Raw genomic sequence first — 24,809 nt, 5'->3', positions numbered from 1 at the left:
ATAAGCTTTCCTTACTTTATTTATTTATTTGGGAGGGGTGCGGTGTAGTAGGAGAAGGAGTGAGAGAATTTTTTTTTTTTAAGATTTCTTATTTATTTATTTGACAGAGAGAGAGATCACAGGTAGGCAGAGAGGCAGGCAGAGAGAGAGGAGGAAGCAGGCTCCCCGCTGAGCAGAGATCCCGATGCGGGACTCAATCCCAGGACCCTGAGATCATGACCTGAGCCAAAGGCAGCAGCTTAACCCACTGAGCCACCCAGGCGCCCAGGAGTGAGAGAATCTCAAGCAGCCTCCGCCCCCCAGGCTTTCCTTCCTTCCTTTATTTATTTATTTATTTACTCACTAGTTTTTATTTATTTATTTGTTTGTTTATTTATTTATTTGGGAGGGGTGCGGGTGTAGTAGGAGAAGGAGTGAGAGAATCTTAAGCAGCCTCCACCCCCTGGCTAAGTAAAGCTTCCTTCAATGTTATTTCTACATTCTTCACTTTTCCTGTTTAGGGAATTTGTCCCTTCTAGGCATCAGTAGCTGACTGAGGCCCTGCTTTGTCTGGATCAACTCCTCCTTTGCCTGTGGCAAATGTTTGAGCATGTCCAGGACAAGGGCAGATCACCTTATTGCATTAGCTCTACCCTTCATCATCTTATCTTGACTCTGACCTAAGAACCTAGGATCTATTACCTGAGTAGCCTGAGTGTGCAGCCTGCCCTCCATCCTACCTCAGCCTGCTCCAAAGCAATCCCTCTTGTTTGGTGCTGTGGTTCCTTCTGGTATTTTGCCATAGGTTCATACTCGTTATTTGTCTGACTTTTTAGAACACTGGTGGCATTTTTAAAATTTCTAAGCTACTTTTCTTATCTTAAAAAAGAAAAATAACTTTTCTGTCATTGCATGGTGTTTCGAGTTGGAGAAGAGAGGAAATATGTGCTCATCATGCCTTTTGATCCAGTAATCACCCCTCAGCTTTAAATACATTCTTAGCCTTTTGATTATCCCCGTCCTGTCTTTTTATCAGCCCTTAACATTCAGTGCTTCTTCTCCTTTTTCCTCATCTGTGTAACAGATCCCAAATCATACAAGGTGAGCCTGTAGCATTTTCCAAAAAGCGATTTCCATTTTTCCTTCTTTGCTGTCCATAACAAATAAGATACCTCTTGGTTTTACTAATAGTTTTTCAGTGTTTACCTGTGTTACAGGAACCATGTCCATACTCTGCACACTCCAGGGAGCATCGTTCGTATAGAACACAGTGGGAACTGCTGCTTGGAGGTGTGAGCACTGTTGACCCTGATGTTATATATTAACTATGTGTTTTATTTTCAGAAGTTATTAGTGAATGATATATTCTTTAGTGTAAGCCTTTTTTTTTTCTTGAAGTAAATACCTTCACGACATTTATGAGTTATAAAATTTAGTGTAGTTTTTAGCGTAGTTTTATAACCAGAAGTAGATCGGTTTCTTTAAAAAGGATGGTCTTTAGTATTTAAGCTGTTAAACACTATTGCATTCTATTTATAAATACTCTAAATTTTTCTATTTATAGATCATATATAATAATTTATCATGTAAGTTTGTTCTGCCAAATTATTTTTCCTTTTTCATGAAAAAGCTATGGAAAAGCCCATAAAATGCTTATACAGCTAAAAAACATCCATTAATAATTGCCCATACTAGTCGGCACTCCAGAAGCTCTTAATGTCCCCTGTAAAATCACGACCCGCACCTTCTTTGCAAAAGTAACCACTCCTTTGATTTTGAGAGTCATTTCCTACAAAGGCATCCTTTTTTTTTTTTTTTCCAATTACCATATAATGTATTATTTGCCCCAGGGGTACAGGTTTGTGAATCATCAGGCTTACACATTTCCACAGCACTCACCATAGCACATACCCTCTCCAATGTCCATAACCCAGCTACCCTATCCCTATCCCCTACCCTCCAGCAAAGCCTCGGTTTGTTTTGTGAGATTAAGGGTCTCTTATGGTTTGTCCCCCTCCTGACCCCATCTTGTGTCAATTTTTCCTTCCCTACCCCCCAAAAACCCCCACCTTGCCTCTCAAATTCCTCATATCAGGAAGATCATATGATAATTGTCTTTCTCTGATTGACTTATTTCGCTCAGCATAATACTCTCTAGTTCCATCCACCTTGTTGCAAATGACAAGATTTCATTTCTTTTGATGGCTGCTTAGTATTCCGTTGTGTATATATACCACCTCTTCTTTATCCATTCATGTGTTGATGGACATCTAGGTTCTTTCCATAGTTTGGCTATAATGGACATTGCTGCTATAAACATTCGGGTGCACGTGCCCCCTTTGGATCACTACATTCCTATCTTTAGGGTAAATGTAGAGTAGTGCTGTTGCTGGGTCATAGGGTAGCTCTATTTCCAACATTTTGAGGAACCTCCATACTGTTTTCCAGAGTGGCTGCACCAGCTTGCATTCCCACCAACAGTGTAGGAGGGTTCCCCTTTCTCCACATCCTCGCCAACATCTGTTGTTTCCTGACTTGTTAATTTTAGCCATTCTGACTGGTGTGAGGTGATATCTCGTTGTGGTTTTGATTTTTATTTCCCTGATGCTAAGTGATGTGGAGCACTTTTACATGTATCTGTTGGCCTTGTGGATGTCTTCTTTGCAGAAAAAATCTGTTCATGTCTTCTGCCCATTTCTTGATTAGATTATTTGTTCTTTGGGTGTTGAGTTAGATAAGTTCTTTGTAGATTTTGGATACTAACCCTTTATCTTATGTGTCATTTGTGAATATCTTTTCCCATTCTGTCTGTTGTCTTTTGGTTTTGTTGACTGTTCCCTTTGCTGTGCAAAAGCTTTTGATCTTGATGAAGTCCCAATAGTTCATTTTTGCCCTTGCTTCCATTGCCTTTGGTGATGTTTCTAGGAAGAAGTTGTTGTAGCTGTGGTCAAAGAGTTTGCTGCCCTACAAATTCATCCTTAATAAACAGATTTATCATGGGGCGCCTGGGTGCCTCAGTAGGTTAAGCCCCTGCCTTCAGCTCAGGTCATGGTTTCAGGGTCCTGGGATGGAGCCCCAAATCGGGCTCTCTGCTCAGCAGGAAGGCTGCTTGCCCCTCTTTCTCTTCTTGCCTCTCTGCCTACTGTGATCTCTCTCTGTCAAATAAATAAATAAGATCTTTTTAAAAAAATAAACAGATTTATCTTGCCTACTTTTTTAAACTTTACTTAAATGGAATTTTCCTGTTTGTATTCTTTTGTGGCTTCTTTTATTCAACAGTATGCTTGTGAGAGTCATTCTTGTTGTATAGTGCTGTTGTTCACTTGTTGTTGTAGATGAAACACAGTGCATGACTATACCACATTGTATTTACCCATTTCACTATTGTCATTTGGGTGTTTGCAATTCAGAACTTCCAAAGTGTGGCCATGACCTTCCTTATATGGCTGTTCTGTATTTGTGTGAAGAATATCTCTGTATATCAGGAATGGAATTACTGGGCTATGGAATATATGTATCAGCAGCTTGACTCTGTAGATCCCAAAATGTATTCCCAAGTGTTGGCTCCTTTCCCCGCCAATCAGCAGCCTGCTGCATCTTCACCAGAGTTTGATATTGATTAACGTTTTGTCATTCTGTGGTTTGTTTATTGATATCTCATTGTATTATGAATTTGCATTTTTCTAGTTACTAATGAGGTTGAGCACCTCATTTTTGGCCACCTAGATTTCCTCTCCTCTGAAAGGTCTGTTTACACCTTTTGCCTTTTTAAAAATATCGGGTTATCTTGCACTGATCTTTTGATTGTAAAATCTATAAGCCAAAACACTTAACTGCTATATATAGTTTATTTTCTGGAATTACTGTGCTGTTTGCCAAGAAGTTTCAATTTTTTGGTTGAACTGTCTGATTAGAAGTTTAGTATGTAACTATCTGTAAGCTTCCTAAAGAGTTGCAGATTTTAGAAATGCTTCTTACTTCTAGGATATTTTAAAACCCTAACTGTGAAAAGTTCATCTAGTACTCCTTTTAGAATTCTAGAATAGATTCCATATGGTCCTGAAGGTGTTTAACTTCTGAGGCATATTCCTGATTTCCCAGTACCTCATTCTTCTGTAGTTGCACTTTAATTATAAGTAAAGCAAAGAAACTTGTCTTTACTACATAGGATACTCAGTGATTTTTTTCTGTTTTTACTGTTACAGTGTTTTGTTCACTGAATGCTTATTCCAAAATCTTTATTATCCTCTATTTTAGTTTGAATAAAATTTAAATAATCATGCTTATTTTCTGTTCTGTTATTTTTCTTAACGTGTTCTTAGGCTTCATAATTTTGTCCTGTCAGTTTTGAAATGGTTGTCATCATCCATCATAGCATTTTCTGAGTTTCAAAATGAAATCACGAGATATGTTATAGTCCAAAATACTAATGCAAGAGAGGAGAGAAAAATATATAGACACCAGTTTATATCACTGGATAAGATGAAGCAAAGTATATTAGTATACTTTTGCCAAAAATTATCAGTAAGGAGAGTAGAAATGAGTAAATAGAGGACAATACAGTATGTAGTTGATCTTCTATCCCATAAAGATTTAGCTCAGAGATAATTTTGTGAATTAGTATCATCTGTGGTAAAAGTGATTATAGATATTGAGTCATTGGTTTTGCCCAGATATATTACATGAATAGCTATATGTTACATCCATACCCTACATTTATTACATCCACATCAAGATTCAGTACTCACTCTTGAATGTATCTAACCTGCAACCTTGGGCAGAAAATTTCCCATTAGTCAGTGATAGTTCACTATAAGATTGAGATACACACATGTACACAAATACTAATAGTTGCACATAAAAGCTTCTTTGTCTTCAATAAAGATTATAGTGAAAGTACATATTCTGCCTTACAAAAAGTGTTTTTACAAGGTATAAAAGAATGCGATTCAACAAAATGATAAAAATAGACCTGGGCAAGGGGAAATTTAGTAAGTAAAGCCTGGGATAAAGTAAGAAGACACTTGTGAGAGTTGGTCACAAACTCATCTCAGCTTTGTACAACCAAACAGAGAAACAGCATGAAGATTTCCAGTGTCCATCATGCCTTCAGGAAAAGTACAGCTTCCTGCCTTCCAGGTTCCTTTTAACAGATAGCTGTGATATGATAGACAACATTCTGAAAACTGAGGAATACTCACATCAATTCGGAATGTAGAAGTTGTCTTTTTTTTTAAATTTTTTATTTTTTATAAACATATATTTTTAGCCCCAGGGGTACAGGTCTGTGAATCGCTAGGTTTGCACACTTCACAGCACTCACCAAAGCACATACCCTCCCCAATGTCCATAACCCCACCCCCCTTCCCCAACCCCCCTCCCCCCAGCAACCCTCAGTTTGTTTTGTGAGTTTAAGAGTCACTTATGGTTTGTCTCCCTCCCAATCCCATCTTGTTTCATTGATTCTTCTCCTACCCACTTAAGCCCCCATGTTGCACCCCCACTTCCTCATATCAGGGATATCGTATGATAGTTGTCTTTCTCTGCTTGACTTCTTTTGCTAAGCATGATACGCTCGAAATAGAAGTTGTCTTATCTTAGTGTCTGCCTCAGACACTTGAATGAATGTTTGCTTCAAAAGGAAAGAATTTGTTGAGCTTCCTCTCATGGCTCAACCTTTTATTTTGATTAAAAATAATACAACCATTAGCCAAATTTGATTGAAAGTATAAAGATAGTAATAAAGGCAAATACAAGTTTTGTTACAAAACCATTAGGTTTTAATCTAACTCTTAGGATCATAGCCTAAAATGTCTAACCTCGTTTGTCAGTGGCAGTCTGTCAATACAGTATAAAATCACCTTGTCTTTGGAGCACCTTTGTCTCATGCATGGTTCACTCTTTCTGCTCTCAAACCTGAAGTGCCTAAATCTTTTCCCTGGTGTGCTGCTAAGCTAACTTCAGTATAAGACCCCAGATTTATTCCTCTTGTTTTTAATCACATAGAGGCAGTTCATTACTGCTAGAGAGCAATGTTTTCTATATTTTTATGTTATTATATGAATTAATTCAGTATTCATAGTCATTGAAGAATTTGAGTATGCCTGTGTATCATTTACACTATAGCTAAACTTTTTGGTTAGGATTGAGTCAAGATCAAAGTTCTCCAGCATTACATTAGAAACCTTTATAGGATAGTATGTTTCCTTCAGCCATTAAAAGACTGTGAGAGTCAGCAGTTGCCCTGTACCAGCCCCAGTTCTCTGCTGATTATAATATCATTGGGGGACTTCTAATATACATGCCTCACTGGAGTCTAGACACACTACATTTCCATGGTTACACTGCCAGAGACAGAAATTAGAACAGCGTAACATGACTTTTCTTCGGTGTACCCCTTTCTGGTTCTCACAGATCATCTCTTGGATAAAATCCTTATAAGAATCTCACCTAAGATCCATGTCTAGCTCTCTAGTTTATGATGTAAAGAGAGTCTACTTTCTTTTCTTCAAAAACAGCAGTGGCATTTTCCTGCTGCCAGTTTTCTGGCACCTGTGCCATTCCCTGTGATTCTCCAGAGAGCCCCCAGAATGCTTCAGTTTTCTCAGTCCCTAGAATGTGTTTGTCCAGATCAGGCAACTTGAAGTCATGGAAGGAAGCACAAGTCCCTATTTCTCACAGTCCCTTTGCTGTAGAAGCAAAGAACACCAAAAGTTCTTTTGATGTTATTTTTTTTTTCCTTTGCTAATGGGGAGAAGTAATCTCACTCTGTGATTCTAATCATAGCTCGATTCCTGTAACTCCTTAAATTGTTATGAGAACTACAGGGAACTGGATAGAAGACCTTATTACAATTAGAACTTGTTAGTCCTGTGGCATCCCTCCTCTGCCCAGTGTTGGGTTCTGTTATTTGGGGACTGTTGGGGAAACGAGGGGCAGTGAAGTATCTCTTAGGTACGCATAGGTACCATGGTCATTCTTCAGCCCAGCAGCGTTAGCGAGTGCCTGCAATACCTTTCTGTCTTGGAGAAATTGGAGAATAAAAAATATCATCCCTGCCTATGAAAAACCCCTCTCCTACCTGGTACTGGTTTCTTTTACAAATTCCTAAGTGTTTCACAGCCTCTGGCCATCCACTTTGGTCGTGTTAATCCATCGCTTCCATCTTGCTATACTTAGCCTTGATCTAATCATATTTTGCTGCCTCAGCTGGGTGATGAAGCACTACAATGGTCAGTGACCCTGTCTTATGCCTGAACCCTCTCTCCCCTGCACAAGTGGGCAGAGTGGTATTTGGAAAATGCTCTTCTGATATTGGTCCTGGACAGTCAGAATCATCAGGGTAAATATGGTGAAATAAGTGTGGTATACTTATAGTCATATAATTAGAATAATATAATTATATGTTTCAGTAAGGTTCTTCCTGTTTATGTAAATAATTAATAATTACTTCCCCAGTGATGCTTCTGTTTTCTCCTTTTCTCAGATTTTCTTTGTTCACTGAATTTGTTTCTCTTTTCCTTACACATTGGTATTTCGTGGCATTATACTCTTGACATTTAAAAATTTTGATTCTTGGCATTATTTGTTTCACTGTTGCATAGTAACATTTTTGTTCTTTGAAACCATCTGCTTATTTTAAGGTGTGTAGTTTTTCAGTGGCATAGACTACTTTCATATCTTTACTTGCCTTAAATGTTAGTCTAAGATCTTTATGTGTGGCATTTTTTTCTTTATAGACTTCATATCTTGTTTCTGTTGAGTACCCAGTAAATACAGAAATGGGCTATTTTATTCAATTGATGATATTGTAAGTATATTTTATATCTCAGGCCTACCATATATACTAAAAAATAAAGATTCCCATAAAATGCTTCCATTCTGCTGTAGAAAGAATTAGTAAATCCTTTTTTAAGGATGAAAGTGGGACTCAACAATGGCAACTTGTCCAAGGGCACTTGGGTTTTGATCCTAGCCCCAGTTATCCCAAGACTGAATGAAGTTCCTCCTCTACTCACACTTGATCCTTCTCCTTGAAGGTAAGGCTCTACCTAAGCTTGGGCACCATAGAAATGAAAGACAGAATTCACCTGCTAGAGTAGGCATATGGACTCTTCATGAAGCTGGCATTAGGGAAGATGCACAAACTCATCACATTCACTGCCCATTTATGCCTATTAATATGGCAAGAATAAAGCCACTATTATTAGAAGCCTGGAACCCACACCCACCTTCACTAATGTGTAAGTCAGAAGACTGAGGATGAGAGATGGAGAGAGGTCAGGTGGTATGTGTATATCTTCCCTTCTCTTACAGATGATGATTTTAGAAAAAGCAAACTGATACTGAAATTTGAGGGAATGGGGGAAAAATCCCCAGATCATACTATGGAATTGAACATTGTGGAAGTTGATAAAAAAATAGAAATATAACAATAGAGTAACTTTTTATGAGAAAACTATGAAGAATGTTGAGAATAGTATTTATGGTCTGACATTCATATATGAGTTTACAGACTAACACATTGAACAAATAAGATCTCATGAGTATCACATATTTGGTGAGATTTGCCTGATGACTCCAATGAGACATGGAAAAGATGGTCAGCCCTTCATTTATGTATTAATTTATTCAACAAACATGTATTAAATACCTATTACATATGCCAGGCAGTAGACTAGACTCATGGTATGATGGGCTGTGCTTTCAAGGAAATAGTCTGCTGTGCAAACAAGTTATTAAAATTTTCACAGCATTTTAGGTGGGAATCTTTCTCCAGTTCTGCATTCATGAAAAATCCTTAGCAGGTCAGTGGTCTGACAAGCACATCACTCTTGGTGTGTTGAGGCACTCCATCGCTTTAGAACTCATCCTTTCATAATCTGTGGGTCTGAAAAATAGAGCCTCCTTAAATACCATCTCCATTGCCATTGTCAGTTTTGGGTAATCAGATTCCTTTTTTTTTAAAAAGAGTTTATTTATTTATTTATTTATTTATTTGACAGAGATCACAAGTAGGCAGAGAGGCAGGCAGAGAGAGGGAGAAGCCAGAGAGCCCATCACTCTGGGGACTCCATCTCAGGACCCTGAGATTCATGACCTGAGCTGAAGAAAGAGGCTTAACCCTCTGAGCTACCCAGGCATCCCTGGTAATCAGATTCTTCTAAGGAAACCACATTAGCTATAATAGTCCACCATAGATATCCTTGTTCTAGTTATTAAATACAGGAGACTTCTGTTTATTTTCTAGCCCAAGTTTAAAACCTTTTTTTTTTTAATTGCATAATCCTCTTCTGTAACTGGTAAAGCATTTGTGTATTTGTAGATGTCTTCTGGTATCGGAACTTTACAAACTGGCCCCTGTAGCAATCTAGAGGATTTATTATTATTTGTTTTATGATATAATCATATTTACTCATTGGTTATCTGATTAGAAAAATCAGTGATTAGCAAGCTTCTAACAGTTTTATTGTCCTTAGTACATTTTTAACTAAGAGCCCTCTTCCCCAACACTTCAGTCATTTTTTTTTTTTGCTATGGTGTTGTTTATACATTTTCTTAGTATGTATTATTACTGCTACTACTACTATTATTATTTTACTATTCAGTCGTACTATCTATACTTTTGGCCCTAAATGTTGCTTTTAAAAATCAAATAGCTGTAAGGAGTTGTGATCTTTGTACATAGAAGTCCATAGTATATCCTAGGAACCATGTGCAAATCCTCAGTCCCTGCCTGGTCTTCCACAGGAGAGCATGAACAAGTGTTAACTCTTTGTCTGCTGGTTTGCAGGAGGAATGCCCGCTCCTGAGCAGGCTTCACTGGTGGAGGAAGGGCAACCACAGACCCGCCAGGAAGCTGCCTCCACTGGCCCAGGCATGGAACCCGAGACCACAGCCACCACTATTCTAGCTTCCGTGAAGGAGCAGGTATAGCCTCTTACTGGAATTTGCAATCAATTATTTCTTCAATGCCTTTAAAAATTAATCTTTGGATGTGTTTTAAACTTGTCTAACGTCCTTGATGCCTTCACGTTTTTTAATTATAAGGTGTTTACATCCCTGAGTACATTGGGATGACTGGCACGTAGAGCCGCTCCAGGTGCCAGTCAGAATCGGAACATGCAGGATACTTGTGCGTCTGCAAGTAAGGACAATATCGATGGTGCTTGGTGTCTCTGTCTCTCCCACATTGCAGAGTGTGTGCATGCACGCCAAGCCTTGTGAAGCATATTTTACACTGCTGACTCCTCTCTCAGGACTCTGGCAACTTGAGGCCTGTAATATCTTTAGATTTGTTGAACAGTTTAACATTTTAATATAGGTATTATATAAGCTGTCTTTGTGATTTTTGGATAAAGGCTATATTTGTTGTGTTTGTCTGAATCAAAGTATATTCATTTTGTGAGCTAGTGTTCTAAAACTTGTCAAACTGTGCCAGTTTGCTTCAATGTCATGTTTATGTTGACTTTTTATTTTAAGGTACTTAATGCTATTTATCCTTCAAATACAAGTAGCTTTCTAAATTACTGTGCTTAGAGAAATTGAATTTCCTGAATTTCTTCAGATTTAGAAGCTTAATAAGGTGAATGTAAGTTTAAAGCTCCAGGGATAGTTTTTTTTTTTTTCCCTCTACTCCCTCCCCTCAAAAACAAAACAAAACAGATGTATTTGCCTTCTCTGAGGGTTTTTCTGTTGGAAATAATTTAATATTATAGTTTTTTAAGCCTTATGATTAAACCTCTTCTCAAGAGTTATAAACTTAGGTGTATATTTGATGGAATGTTCTTTCAAAAATCAGTATCAGCAATTCAGATGACTAATGATGACAGAGTAAAGGAATATTTAATACCTCATTATTTTATTCTTTGCTGTAACTTACAACTAGTTATGTCGGGTGAAAGAATACTCCAGAATATTTGACATTAGAACTGTGTTTTCAAGAAAAGTTATTTCATAGCTTATTCAAGTGGCAAGATATTAAATTACTTTCCATTCCCCCACTGAAATTTGAAGTTTTCAAAACATTCCACAAACTAAGAATTTGAGAAGACATAAAAAAATTATAGTCAGTACTGTTTCCATTTTCCACTAAACGATAGATTATCAAGCTTCTCTCACCTTTATGGAGAAAAAAAGGACTCTCTGCTTATTGCACTTCATAGCTGTTGAGATTTGACCCAAGGAGCTGTAAAATGAGAAGCCTCTGATTTATTTTGAGCTGTGAGTGTATTCCCCATTTTGGTGAAACATAATGGTAAATTTATCAAAATGCCCAGAACTGACTTAAAGCTAGAAACTGTGTTCAGTAAATATAGCTACAGGAACTTTGCATTTGTACCTTGAGACTGGATGATACCCTGCATGTTGAAGAAAATTGGAAACCTATCATGATTTTGGCACTGGAATTCCTTGGCAGCCTCAAATGACATCAGCATTCTATCTTTTGGTGATAAATAGTGTTCTGAATGAATTTATTTTGTGGGAGATAGCTTGAAGTGTCCCTGTTTCTGAAGATAGCCAAAAGAATACAAGTATTTGCTCTTTATGAGAAGAATTACCATATATATCTCAGATTATTTAGTTAGTGGGAGGCTATACTCTTCTATTCCTGTTCTAAGAATATGAATCCACTAATCTATGTTTGCAATTTTCATGCTTAATTTCTTTTAAAATTGTTTATCAGTGCTCAGTGCTCAGCATTTCATTCAACCCAAGACCATATCCATCTCTTGTTCCAGGATATTCATCTGATTTTAAATAACCAACTCAAGCTTCCAGGCAAGATCCTCTGATTTCTTTATAGTTGGGGTAGAAACTTCTTACGACTTTTCTCAAATGTCAGTCCCTATGATCTGCCCAGTGAGACAGAGTACAGAACAGTTAGTCATTAAAAAGCTAGTTATTATGCACCTTATATATTTGATTTGAAAATAGTTAGGATGTGACATTCTTAATTGTGTTAGGCCCAAATGAAATAGTTAATGTCCTTGATAATATTTAATATCAAAAGAATAATATTCTTGGATAGGATGTATTACTTTTTTTTTTTTTTTTAAATCTCACTACAATGCAATGTTCACAGCCATGGAGTGAAAACATGAGCTGCTCTGAGATTAAAAAAAAAGACCTTGAGTGGCAGCCATCTGTCAGGAAGAATGTTTCATTGGGTACAGAAGGAAGAGACCCTTTCAGAGCAATTGAGTAGATAGCCTGGGTTCCTGCCCTGCACCCACTGCTTTCTGTGTCATCTTGGGAAGATTTCTTAACTTCTCTGCCTCAGTTTTTCCTCTAAAAATTGGTGACAATGATAGTTATTGAGAACATTAAATTAACCATTGTAAAATCCTTACAGTGGTGTCCAGCACTTAGTATTACTATTTAAATCGGCATTTCTACCTAAGAAGAAAAGGCACCTCTTAGGAGGAACTGGTGGTTCTATTTTTAAGTATGTGTATATGCATATAGATGCATATACATAGATACATATACATATAGATGCATATACACACACATACAACCAGTGAGCCTTCTTTGGACAATGATATGAAGATAAAACAACTTTGTGTCTCTTTAGCTATATTTATGCTATGACAGTATTTTATTTCTATATGGCATTAAACTTTGAAAACTTCACCATGCTGAGCTCACAAGTTAGAACAGCCTTATATATGTATTATAAGAAATAGAGCGTGTAAAAATAAATTTTACCAACATGCTGATTTTGTTCAACTCAAACATAATGTTAGGGCACTTGGTTAAAAAATTGGAAGGTGTTTTATATTATTTTATTTTATTTTAAAGATTTTATTGATTTATTTGACAGAGACAGAGGGAGAGAGGGAACACAGACAGGTAGTGGGAGTGGGAGAGGGAGAAGCAGGCTTCCTGCCAAGCAGGGACCCTGATGCAGGCTCAATCTCAAGACCCTGGTATCATGACCTGAGCCAAAGGCAGATACTGAAAGACTGAGCCAGCCAAGCACCCTGGAGAGTATTATTTTTTAACACACTCCTAAATTTTGAGATAGGAAGTCTGGGTTCTTCTTGAGTAAAAGTATATCCAAGCCACTAAAAATACCTCACGTGTACTCCCCCTGGGCCATTCACAGTAAGCAGTCGGAAAGGGTTAGCAAGCAACCAAAGCAGTCTTGTTAACAAAGCATTAGTCTGTTAATATCTGAAATTGGATTTTGGGTATAAAACCACAATTAAATCTTCCTCTGCTGGGCCATACTTTCCCTAGGATCCCAAAGACAAAAGCTGCAAAATGTTGAGATTCACATTCTCTCCCTTTTGTAATGTGATAACATTTTACATTGATGTCAGTCACTTAGATGCATACCTGTGCAGTCATAGAAAACATCCTTGCTCTTTGGCAGAAAGAAAGAAGTAGCCTGCTTCTGTTCAAGTGCTGTCTCTTTGGGGACGCCATTTGCACCCCAGCTGAAGTCAGATCCCTCTCCTCTTTAGCAGTTTACACCACTGCTTTGACTCTTACTGTATGCTCCCTTGCCTAATATAATCAGCTCCCTAACAACAGAGCCATGTTTTATATATTATTTCACACACATTTTACAGGCTCCCCCCCATTGCCTTTAATGATACTAGATTTGCAAGAAATGATTGCTTAGAAAGGGAGTGGGTGAATAATACTGGCTCTCAGATTACTTTGTCAGCAATTAACTATTTTGTGAAGATAATGGGACCTGTAGCCACATTCATAGAGCATTACTGAACATGAGAATCTCACAGAGACAGCACTGAGAAATGTGGCTATTCAGTGGTTTATTTTTATCCTTTACACAATTTGAATTGAATGTATCCATATTGATGTAGGAATTAAATCTCATCTCTGCATGGAGCAAACTAAAATTTTATTTCCTATTAGTGGTCAAAAAGTGACATAGGTGTTATGAATTTCTCTTCCCATCTATCCAACTTAACTGAAAATTAAGTGAATGGAAAAGAGGATGTGGTTTATCTTGGTAATGTCACAAAATATCAACCAGCATCATGTATACCAAGTGATAGAACTAACCCCTGAAGAAATCATGCTTTAAGAGAAGTGAAAATCATCCTATGAGAATAACAAAATAATGTGATCCTTGAACTCAAATCCAGAATTACATGAAGTTCCAGTTAAACGGAAACCACCAGTTGGCTGTAATCAGGATCAGCATTGGACAGTTTCTCCTGTTCAGCTCAACTGCTTAATAAGGATCCAGGAGTCCATGATGAATACAGATACTGGAAATAAAGAATTTTTTTGTATCCTCGTAGTTTTCAAATATCTGGCAAATTTAAGAATGGCCTGTGCCTAACTTATTATCTTACACCTAGTACAATAAAGAAATATGCCAGATGTGGTACTCTCTCAAAAGGGCCCTGCCTCCTCCTGTGAAAACCTTAGGTTTAAATGATTGATTTCTCCTTGAAGTGGTTGGTAAGTATTTGGATATAGAAGAATTGGAATTTGATGACACACTGGCTCTTCATCCAGAGCTTTGCCACCACGCCCTGCCACATAGGTGTGTCACTGTCCTACCTTCACAGGCACAAAGGAAACAGTGAGCCAAGGGCCATTACTATCAGTTGGAACAGTGTATTGTAGTTTTTATAACTGATAGGATGTGATCTGGATTATAGTAACTCTTTAAAAGACCATATGGCCAATCATAGGGTTAACAAGCATATTTCTTGACTCCATATAGGATACAAGTTGATTTGCATTCTATAGAATCACACATAATTTTTATTACACTCTTATTTTCTGTTGTTAAATTACTTGCATAATTGAAGATCTTTATTTGAACTTGGCCATACTCAGGCCCTTTAACTTCCATTCTGCTCTTCCCTCACAAACTGCACTCTTTTATTTTTGGCTTCCAATTTAAGACGTTTGGAAACCACATTTAAGGCTGAGGCCAATCCAGATAGCATGAAATCATAAGCACAGAATAGATTTGGTGAAACATGCTCATTTTATGTGTAGTCTATTACTCTGGTGAAGTCCTAAATTATGTACTGTATATACTTCTTTTGTTATCTTTGATGAGTGAAAATTGCAGTGTACTTTAATTGTGAGGCTCTTAGAAGCCTCAAAACAATATTTTCTGACTTCAGTGAAAATTTCAATTCTACCTTCAGTGTGGCCATATTAACTTAAGTGAAACCTTAATATCAAAGAGTGAAATGAGAGTCATTAAAGATCCTTAATTTTTGAAGATAGAGTAAGGAACTTTGGAGCCAACTGTGCCCTATTGATATTACTTCATTTTTACATGGATATGTTAGCTTCAGTAATTACACACCCTTCCTGTATGGCAGAATGCCCAGAACTGAACAAATTCCAGTACAATTATTTACTTTATTCCTCCGAAACTGAAACAACTCAACTGTTGTGCACCTGCCTTAGCAGCTTCCTTTTATTTGGCCCCCAAGTTTATTTACAATGAAATCATTCTCTGACACACCTCAACCACATGCAGAAGATGGAATTTTAATTTTAACCGTAAACAAACATAGTTTTTTGCTTAGCTAAAAGCAGTGTAAGTACAATGCCTAAAACTTCACATTTTTCCTATTAGTAACTTAGTCATTTTTCCCACTGGTAACTGATTTATCCTGGCAATTGTAATTATGTATGATGAAGTCTTCCGTGCCTGAACTGCATCATCAAACACAAGGTAAGATCTTTTCTTAGTGATTTCTGTGGGATCATCAAATTTTACAGCTTTACCTCCTTAATATTATGGAGATGTGGTTCAGCATGAGGTCAAGTGGCAGAGCTCTTGTGACACTGTTTGGTCTGGATTCAAAAATTCTGCGCCCTCCTAGTTGGTTTTCCGATCAGCCCTCTTCAGTTGTGTGTACTGTGGTCAGAACGTAAGGTTTCTATTCTGTGTGTTCATGGTGTAGGGTATCTTCCATTTCAGGTATCTCTGTGGTTAAGGAATACAACAGAGTATGGCCTTCAGGTTTATTTAGTATGTGAGTGTATGCAAAAAACTTGTCCTCAGCAACATAAAAAAATGAGACTGCCAGGTTAGCAACAAGTATGTACGTTTTGTGATAGCCCTATAAATGATCAGCTGGACCTGTTAGCAAAGTTGCCCAGTATTAGAGGTCCCAGAGGTATATCCCGAATATTTGTGTATTTTTTCTATTTGATCCAGTTGGAGACATCTTTTTATGTTTATTCAGACTCTAGGTTTTGTTTATTTGTTTTGTTTTGATGTGTTTTGTTTTGTTTTGTTTTGAAGAGCTCTTCAATTCCAGAAATTTGAACAGACTCTATCTCGCTTTTCACGCATAGCTAGATCACATGTGCAGACATAAAATACATAGTAGGTGCCCCAAAATATTTATTGGGCTAATGAAGTGAGAATGTAAAAATGTTTATAATTCTGCTGTAGTTAGCTTTAGTGCTTGCTTCTATCTAAATAAAAAATATCGATTGAAAGCCTACTGTGATCATAGCACTCTATCCTGGAAAAGGAGGAGAGAGATGGTAAGGAGGCCTACAAAGATGATCTCTTATGTGCAGTTTCCACCCTCAGAAGAATGCAGAGGGACCAACCATATTTTATACTTTTATGTGAAGTAATTGGCACAGTGTGAATATTCATTAATGGAACCACAAAATCCAAGAATGTGTACTTTTGCCCCATTTTTTATTAAGCAGGCTATAGATATGTGGCTATAGATATGTATTGTATCCTATCGGTTTTATATAAATTTGCTAACTTAGGCATTTTTAACTTCAATTTTTGCTGTTGAATTAGCATTACCTTTTGTTTACATTTGAAAGTAATAGAGTTTTTGTCCTTTATTAACACTTTAAGCCTCACTTGGCATGTTTAAAATGATAATTTCCTTTTCAGTTGAATAACCATTCCTGGTCAGTGTTAAATTATGAATATATGATATAATTTTTCCCCTGTACATGCAAACTTTATCCTATTAAAGTGGAAATGACTGACTGCTGAGTCAGTGAGATTAAACGGGTGACAGGATCGTTCAGCACCGAATTCCCTGCACTGTGTGATCATTTTTCTTTTTAGAATCCTTTCTGAAGAGAAAAATATTTTAGAAACATTCTTTTTCCCTCAGGTCTAACCCTGCAGTTACTTTATAGCTAGAGCAAAACAGCCTGTCTTTATGTGGAAGTGCTCTCAATTTCTCAATTACCATTTTTGTTACTTTTGCAGAAATGGGTCCATATGGTCTTACTGTATCTGTTTATATATTATGAATGTATTGTTTCCAAAGTGATTGGATCTGCTTGTACTGCAGCAAAGTAATTTAGGTTATGGTTATTTCATTTTAGGCATTCCTAAGTTTTGTTTTGTTTTGTTTTTTCTTCAAGTAGTTTGAAGACAAGTCTCTGTCTTAGCTTATAGAGTCTTAGGAGTTTTTATATACTCAGACCTTAAAATTCAGGGGTTGCATTATTAGAAACAGTCTGCAGGCACGTTGAAAGAGCACATTATTGAAACTTGAAGATAAATGCATGTTATGCAATTAAACTCTATATAAATTACATTTCAGATATGAATGTGACTGTCATGAATTGAAAGATAGTTTTCTTAGAATTGAAGTCTCTTGGCTCTTGAAAAAATTTAATTTTCCTTTAAAAATTGGAACTCAGGGCATTTTTCAATGTATAGGCTCTTTATATTTTAATTTAGAGACTTTTACATATGAAAATTCCTATAGAGCAGCATGACACAAGAAAAGTATTCATCATGTGGTATCATCCTCTGTAATGGAAATATATCTGATTTGCAAGTTCTCCTAAATAAAGCTTAAAATCAAGGTGAAGGTCCTTAGTCGCTGCATAGGACCTTCTATTAACGCTATTTTGGCAGAATTAAGTCTTACTATTTCCTTCAGATTGAGCATTTCTGCGTTCTATTATTCCTTTAGAAAATTCCTTTCCATCATAAAGTTGATGTAAACTCTCAGTTCTCCCCTTTGCAACTATTTTTATAAATTTTTTATTTAAAAAAATAAAGAGTAAGCCTACTTTGCCCAAGCTCAGAGTAATTGGCACCTCCTTTTTTTCACTCATGACCTTAGCTGCTTTATGTGTTTCTTGATTTAAAGCTATAACTTTTGTAAGGGGAGAAGCTGGCTGGAGTTTCCCATTGCCCCCATTTTCTCATTTGTTTCTTAATAAGGTGAATATTGTTTTCTTTATATAATGTAAGCACTTCACAGCAGGGTCTTGATTTTTTTCTTACTCAGTTAGCAAAGTATAATGAAAAAGTGGATTCTTATTAAATTATTTTGCAGAGAAATATATCTTAGTAATTGCTACTGTTGGCATTATTTTAAGCTGATGAGAAGATTTGATGGTCTGTAGGTAAGAATAGGAAACTTCTATTTGTATAACTATGTGTACTGAACAGAATGCTGTTACAGGTAGCTTATTTGATTTGCACCACAGAGTAAGGAGAACTTATTTTACTGGTGTGTAACTATTTTATTTGGTTGAATTTTTTTTTAATTTCTGAGCCCTTGATAAAACTTACTTTGATTCCCCATTAAAAACTATGGGGACATTCACCCTATTGTCAGAGTTGGAGAGTTGTCCTGTTGTAAAGCCAGTAGAGCAGGATGAAGAACAATGGCCGGTGGGTTCTCTATACCAGGCCTGCCTCTGTGATCACAAAGACCGACCCCCCATTGTTTTACTGGGTTTGCTGCCTCTTAGAACAGCCAGACTGCTGTTTTCTTCTCTGCCTGCCATCATCACTGCTACCACCCCTACTATTGAAAACATTATTAATTTGGAAAAGATTTTATCATAAGGATAGGATATAAGAATCAATGAACTCTATGGAATAGAAATCTATTAGGAATTACTAATACACTAATATATGCTATATATATGCATAATATTAGTATTTACTAATACACTAATATATGCTATATATATGCATAATATATGCTATATTAGTGTATTAGTATATATATAGAATATATATAAAATATACCAATAGCTAACATTATTACTTATCATGTGCCAGGCATTGTGCTAGGTGCTTTACATGGAGGATCTCTGGTGTTCTTTATCACAGCTTCATGAGTTAATGCTTTGAAAATCTCCATTTTTTTGGCCACTGAACATCTGATCCAAATTTCTTTATTCCGTGCATTTTCCCACCTTCATGGACTTGATGGGAAAATATGTAGTCTTAAGTGATATAGGCAAATTTTTTCTGTAAATTGTTTTTAAACCTAAATTAGCTACGGCATTTTCTGTTGCTTTTAACCAAAAACCCTGAATTATTCAGATAGTTGTTATTATTGCCCCTACTTATAGGGAAACTGAAACTCAGGAAAGTTGATTAACTCGCCCAAACTTACCAGTGAATTAGGAAGGAATCTGGGATCCATATCCAGGAAGTTAGGTTACAGAGATGCTTACTAGACAATTAAAATCTGCAGTGGAGCCAATAAAGAGAAGAATGGATATAGAAGAAAGGTAAATCATTGGCCGTCACAAGAGTAGTTGAGAAGTTATCTTGGAATAGGAAGGAAAAGAACAAAAAGGATATGATAGATGTTACTAGACAAGGAGTCTACAGAAAATAAATCCAACATAAGCAAAGCATTGTGAATGTTCTCAAGAGTTTATAGTAGCTAGAACAGAAGCAATACTTTAATATAATTTTAAAACATTTTTTCTAAGCAGAAAGTAAAGCTGTGAATATCCAGGCATCAGTATGGAAAAGAGACCAGTCTAGGAGTAACTGACAAAATTTTATATTTACAAAGATATAGGAGGAAAAAAACTACAAGAATCCAGAGAAAAGACATGATTTATCTGCAAAAGATAAAATCAGATTGAGATCTAGCTTTGCTGAAACAGTAGATATAAGGAGAGCATAGAGCAGTGTGTTTAGAGTGATGAAGGAAAAATGCTTGTACTCTAAGAGTTTTACATCCAGCTAAATCGTCTGATGTGTGAAGGATTAACAAGATATTCTCAGACATTCAGGATCTCATGAGATATATTCACCCTTGCACCCTGGTATCCTTTTTGATAATTGAAGTTGTGTTTTTTTCAGAGAGTAACCAAATTTAAGACTCACAAATAAGAAATTCACGTTATGGGGCTCCTGGATGGCTCAGTCAGTTAAGCGGCTGCCTTAGGCTCAGGTCATGATCCTAGCTTGTTGGGATCGCATTGGGCTCTCTGCTCAACTGGAGAGCCTGCTTCTCCCTCTGCCTCTGCCTGCCGCTTTACCTATTTGTGCTCTCTATCTCTCTATCAAATAATTTTTTTAAAAATCTAAAAGAAAGAAAGAAAGAAATCCATGTTATAAAATAACTAGTGCATCTTCTTTACTCAATTAAGACTCCAAACCAAAAATTAAGGATTACTACATGTTATCAGTTAGATTTTGCAGTTATTCTCTTGTGCTTTCCTGCTTCCTCTTGTCCAGGAGCTACACATACTCCTTGGATGGATAGATATGTTACTCTGGTGACTGCCACTATTGGCCATTGTTACTGTTCTGATTCACTTTTGATAATAGTAGCTAAGTTGTAGACACTCCACAGGGAGAATACAGAGTTTGATTTAGGAATTTGGTGGCATTTTTCATTGTTTCCACATGTATGATATTTTGCAACCTGTACACTTATATTGAGTAACTTAAGTCATGGTTTGTTGGCTTATTGAATTTGTAAAGACACCCCCCCAAAAATAAAAAATCTGCAGTTTGAGCTGGGAACAAATTTCTATCTTTCTTGGAGTATTATTTTAATTGTGCTTAAAATGTCAACATTGGTAATACGATCTTCTTAAGGATATATACTTACACAGAAAATGTCTTGTAAGGAAATTCCCAAAGGTGTTCTGGACTGCAAAGAAAAGGATTTGTATCCTTAGCACAAGACAAGATAGGCAACAATAGTTTAGCATACACCTGTTGGATGAGTAAATAAAATGAATGTAATCTATGTAGAGTAATTACAAATGAGTAAGGAGAAAGGGGGTATTTGACAACAGAAGGAATATAAAGGACCAACATGCATATGAAGTAATTTTCTTTTTTTTTTTTTAATGTTAAGCATCAAGTAAGTTGGTTGTTTTTTTTTTTTTTAAGATTTTATTTTATTTTATTTTGACAGACAGAGATCACAAGTAGGCAGAGAGGCAGGCAGAGAGAGAGAGAGAGAGAGGGAGGAAGCAGCTCCTTGCTGAGCAGAGAGCCCGATGTGGGGCTCAATCCCAGGATCCTGGGATCATGACCTGAGCCGAAGGCAGAGGCTTTAACCCACTGAGCCACGCAGGCACCCCATGAAGTAATTTTCTTAACTCACTAGTATCACAGAAATATAAATTAAAATAATGGGAATATATCTGCATTATGCTGGCAACTATTAAATCAAAGGTAAAACAGCATGCGTGTTGTGGTGTTGGCAATTTCATGGAGTACTCGTGAAGAGTAAAATTGGTACAACCATTTTGGAAAGCACTTTAATGATCTGTAATCAAGGCCTTAAAAATGGTTGGGTCTTTGGTTCAGTAATTCTAATTCTAGGGATCCAGTCTAAGGAAATATTTACTGTTAACACACGGATATTAATCACAGTGATGTTTCTAATATCTGAAAATTAGCAACAACTAATTGCCCAATATGAGTAAAAAGATTACATAATAGTATATGTATTTGATGGGGTTTGTGCAGCCATTAAAAATCACATTTTTAAAGAATTTTTAATGACATGGGGGTGTTCACAATACAAATGAAAGCAAGTTATCTAACTATATGTGTAGAATCTTCTATAGAAATACATATTTATGTATATACACACGTGTACTCGATAATACAGGAGATACTTTCAAGGAGGTATGCTTTTCCCTGTGTATTTTCTAAATTTCTTATAAAACACATGTAGTACTTAGTAAAAATTCTGAAGCCACAAAATAAGATGACCTAGGAAGGAAAAAAGCCTTTATAAAAATTACAATAAAATGTTACTACAGAGTTTGGTTGACAGAGAAGGAAAGAACAGACCCATATACAGGTTGTAAGTTATTAACTTGTCAATGAACCATAGTTGAATTGGAAAATTTTGCACAACTATCAGTCTTCAGATCCAGAAGGTACCATGATACCGGAAGGGTATCATGGCAGTGGTTAAGATCAGGAGCTCCCACTTCTGCCCTTGGCTATGCTATGTGACTTTGAACTTTGGGTGAAGGCTCCTATGTCCTCATAATGGTTCCACTCTTACTAAAATAGTTAGATACTCAGTAAACATGCACTACAGTTGTTATCCTTGAGATGATAGAACAGTTGTGGAAGCAACATATTCCAACCCCGGAACCACTTAGGGGGGACCTGGATCCAGAAAGAGGAATACTCAGAGGGATGGGCCCAGGCTAAGACTTGGCTCATGAAAAGGGTACCAAGCAAAGGACCAGACAGAGATTACATGCCTAAGGGCCCTTATATCATCATGATGAGGAAGCTAATGGGAGGAACCAATGTCTGTCTGGATCCATGGAGATATGGGTTGTGTCATCTTAAAATAATTTTGCAAATTCAACTCTTTGCAACTATCTTTAGAGTATATTTAGGAATCTCACTAAGAAATTGCTCCGATAAATCTTTACCAGTCACCTTGGAGGGAATTCTACCATGTATCATTAAGTAAAAGAAGGAAGATGGAGAGAAGTGTGATAAATACCCATTTTTTTGGACTGCCCCTCTCCAGGATAAAAATTCCAAGGATGTTTTCCACAGTATTCCAGAGCTTAGCATAATGTCTGGTACTAATCAGCTCTCAGTGCTTGTAGAAGACATATTTTGAAAATGTTTGAGTGTTCCTGGAAAAGAAATAGGGAACAAAACACAAATAGACTAGTGTACATCAGACTCACATTAATTACCTAGGAAAGGTGAGGGAGTACATAAGAACCCCTCCCCAAAAAACAGTGTAGGAAGGGCATATCTACCGTAAATAGTTTCTTCATGACATTTATGATAGATACCTGATTATTTTTTCTTGCTAGAAAAATAAATTCTGCCGAATATCAGTAGTGAAAAGAGATTGTTCAGAAATGAATGTTTGTTTTCTAAAGTGTAATGGTAGTCTTTGCATCTTAACCAGAACCACATAACGCTTTGGCTGCTTCGGTGTGTATAGATAGGTATCAGTCTGTCCAACCCAACAGCTTAGTGACAGCAGACTGACTACATCTTAAAATGATGTCACGCATTTTTGTGGGGAGTGGGGATCATCTGTACTGACATGACTATATTTTCTAGCTTTTAAATCCTTCCAGCTATATTTCATTGAAAATGTAGCTTTAGTGAGTCATGTCTAAACCTGAAGAAATACTGTGCTTTTGCAAAGAAGTTGAAAATTTGTCATTGCTGTGATGGTACATACCCCTAGTCTATTCTCGCCTTCCATAATCTGAATGCAGTCCAAAGTCACTTGTAATCACTTGGACTGATTTATTTGATCTGGCAGAACTGACATTGGTGTACTCTAAATGTTCCTTTATGATACATTCCTACACAAAAAGGTAAATGTAGTAATTAGGACTGTCTCGTGACTAGAACTATGCAAAAAATATGGAGCCATATCCAATGTAGTTCTTGTCTCTGAAAAATAGCAACCCAATTTCAGAGTCCTTTATCCCAGGAAGACTAGAAATGCACAAAAAATTGAGTAGATTGACCACAAAATATTGCAAAGCAAAAGATACAATTTGCTATTCCGTGGCTATCTTAGGTAGCATTTTGACTGCCCTAACTAGGTTTTTAAAAATTTTGAGGAAACCATGTTTACTATTACAAGCACCTTGACAACTCCAAAAAAATGTGAAATGGCCCCATGAGAGCTCTGGACCAGGGAGTGGGGGTGGGGTGGGGGTGCGGCCAACAAGGAGGACTGAGCTAAGAAGACACAGGTCCCTCCCATTACCTTCAGTTGGATGTTTTGGAATGTGCTTCTGGTTGGGCTGATGATGATCAGCCCATCACCAGGGCATCCTCCCAGCTGGCCAGCCTGCCAGCCCACTCTGAGAATCCTCTAGAAGAGGCACACAGAGCCCCGGGAGCTTCATTTTGTCCTGAGGATACCACTGTACCATAGTGATTATGGTATGAGGTTAACCTCAGTATTATTTACAAGTAATAATCTGATAATCCTAACTCATCAGTGAACCCTTAATAGAATTTCACTGTACTCTTCTAGTAGTTTTAAAACTCCTCCTGGTATGGCAGAAAGAATGGAGGCATTGACGTCCGACCAACCTGGCTTCAAATACAGACTCTCACAGATAACTTTATTATATTGGCAGGCCCCTTAACCTGTCCTATCCTGTTTCCTCCTCTGTAAAATTACAATAATAATGTATAGTTTGTTGGTTGTATATTTAAAATGCTGATAATGCTTGGTACTTAGTAGATGGTCAAGTCTTTTTAGAAGCAGAGCTATCTCAGGTGTTTCATGAATAAGGATGCTTTCTCTTTGGGCGGGGGGGGGGTAGTTTTAAAGCTTCATTCAAATCTAATTGCTCTTGAAATTGTTATAGTGAAATGAAGCCACCCGCCCAGTGTGGAGTATTGTTTACTCTGTTGCTCTTTATTTCCTGCAGAGCATTAAGTTTATTTTCCATCTTTATCTACCAGAAATCTTTAACTCCCAATCTTCCAGTTTTGTTTGGTGAATTGAGAAAAAGCTCCATTTTTTTCTCTGTTAGAACCTGCCTTAGGTCTCCTCTTACCTGATATGCATTTGAACATTTTGTTGTCTAGACTGATGTAATACAGTTATTCCACAAGAGCTCTC

General features: G+C 36.9%; 1 protein-coding gene across 9 annotated transcripts in view; it reads left to right on the top strand.

Moving 5' to 3' along the window:
- Window positions 1–24,809, top strand: part of PKP4 (plakophilin 4) — a 245,229-nt gene that overhangs the window by 67,838 nt on the left and 152,582 nt on the right. For all 9 annotated transcript variants that reach the window (XM_004743897.3, XM_004743898.3, XM_045066796.1 and 6 more), the window contains exon 2: window positions 9,773–9,909. In XM_004743897.3, coding sequence (XP_004743954.1) covers window positions 9,778–9,909 — 132 coding nt within the window. In that variant the 5' untranslated portion in view covers window positions 9,773–9,777. The remainder of the gene's footprint in view (window positions 1–9,772; window positions 9,910–24,809) is intronic.

The sequence above is a fragment of the Mustela putorius genome, unplaced genomic scaffold (genome assembly GCF_011764305.1).
Source record: "Mustela putorius furo isolate JIRA1106 unplaced genomic scaffold, ASM1176430v1.1 tig00003869_pilon_pilon_pilon, whole genome shotgun sequence".
Lineage (NCBI taxonomy): Eukaryota > Metazoa > Chordata > Mammalia > Carnivora > Mustelidae > Mustela > Mustela putorius.
This window is presented reverse-complemented; position numbering and strand designations above follow the sequence as displayed.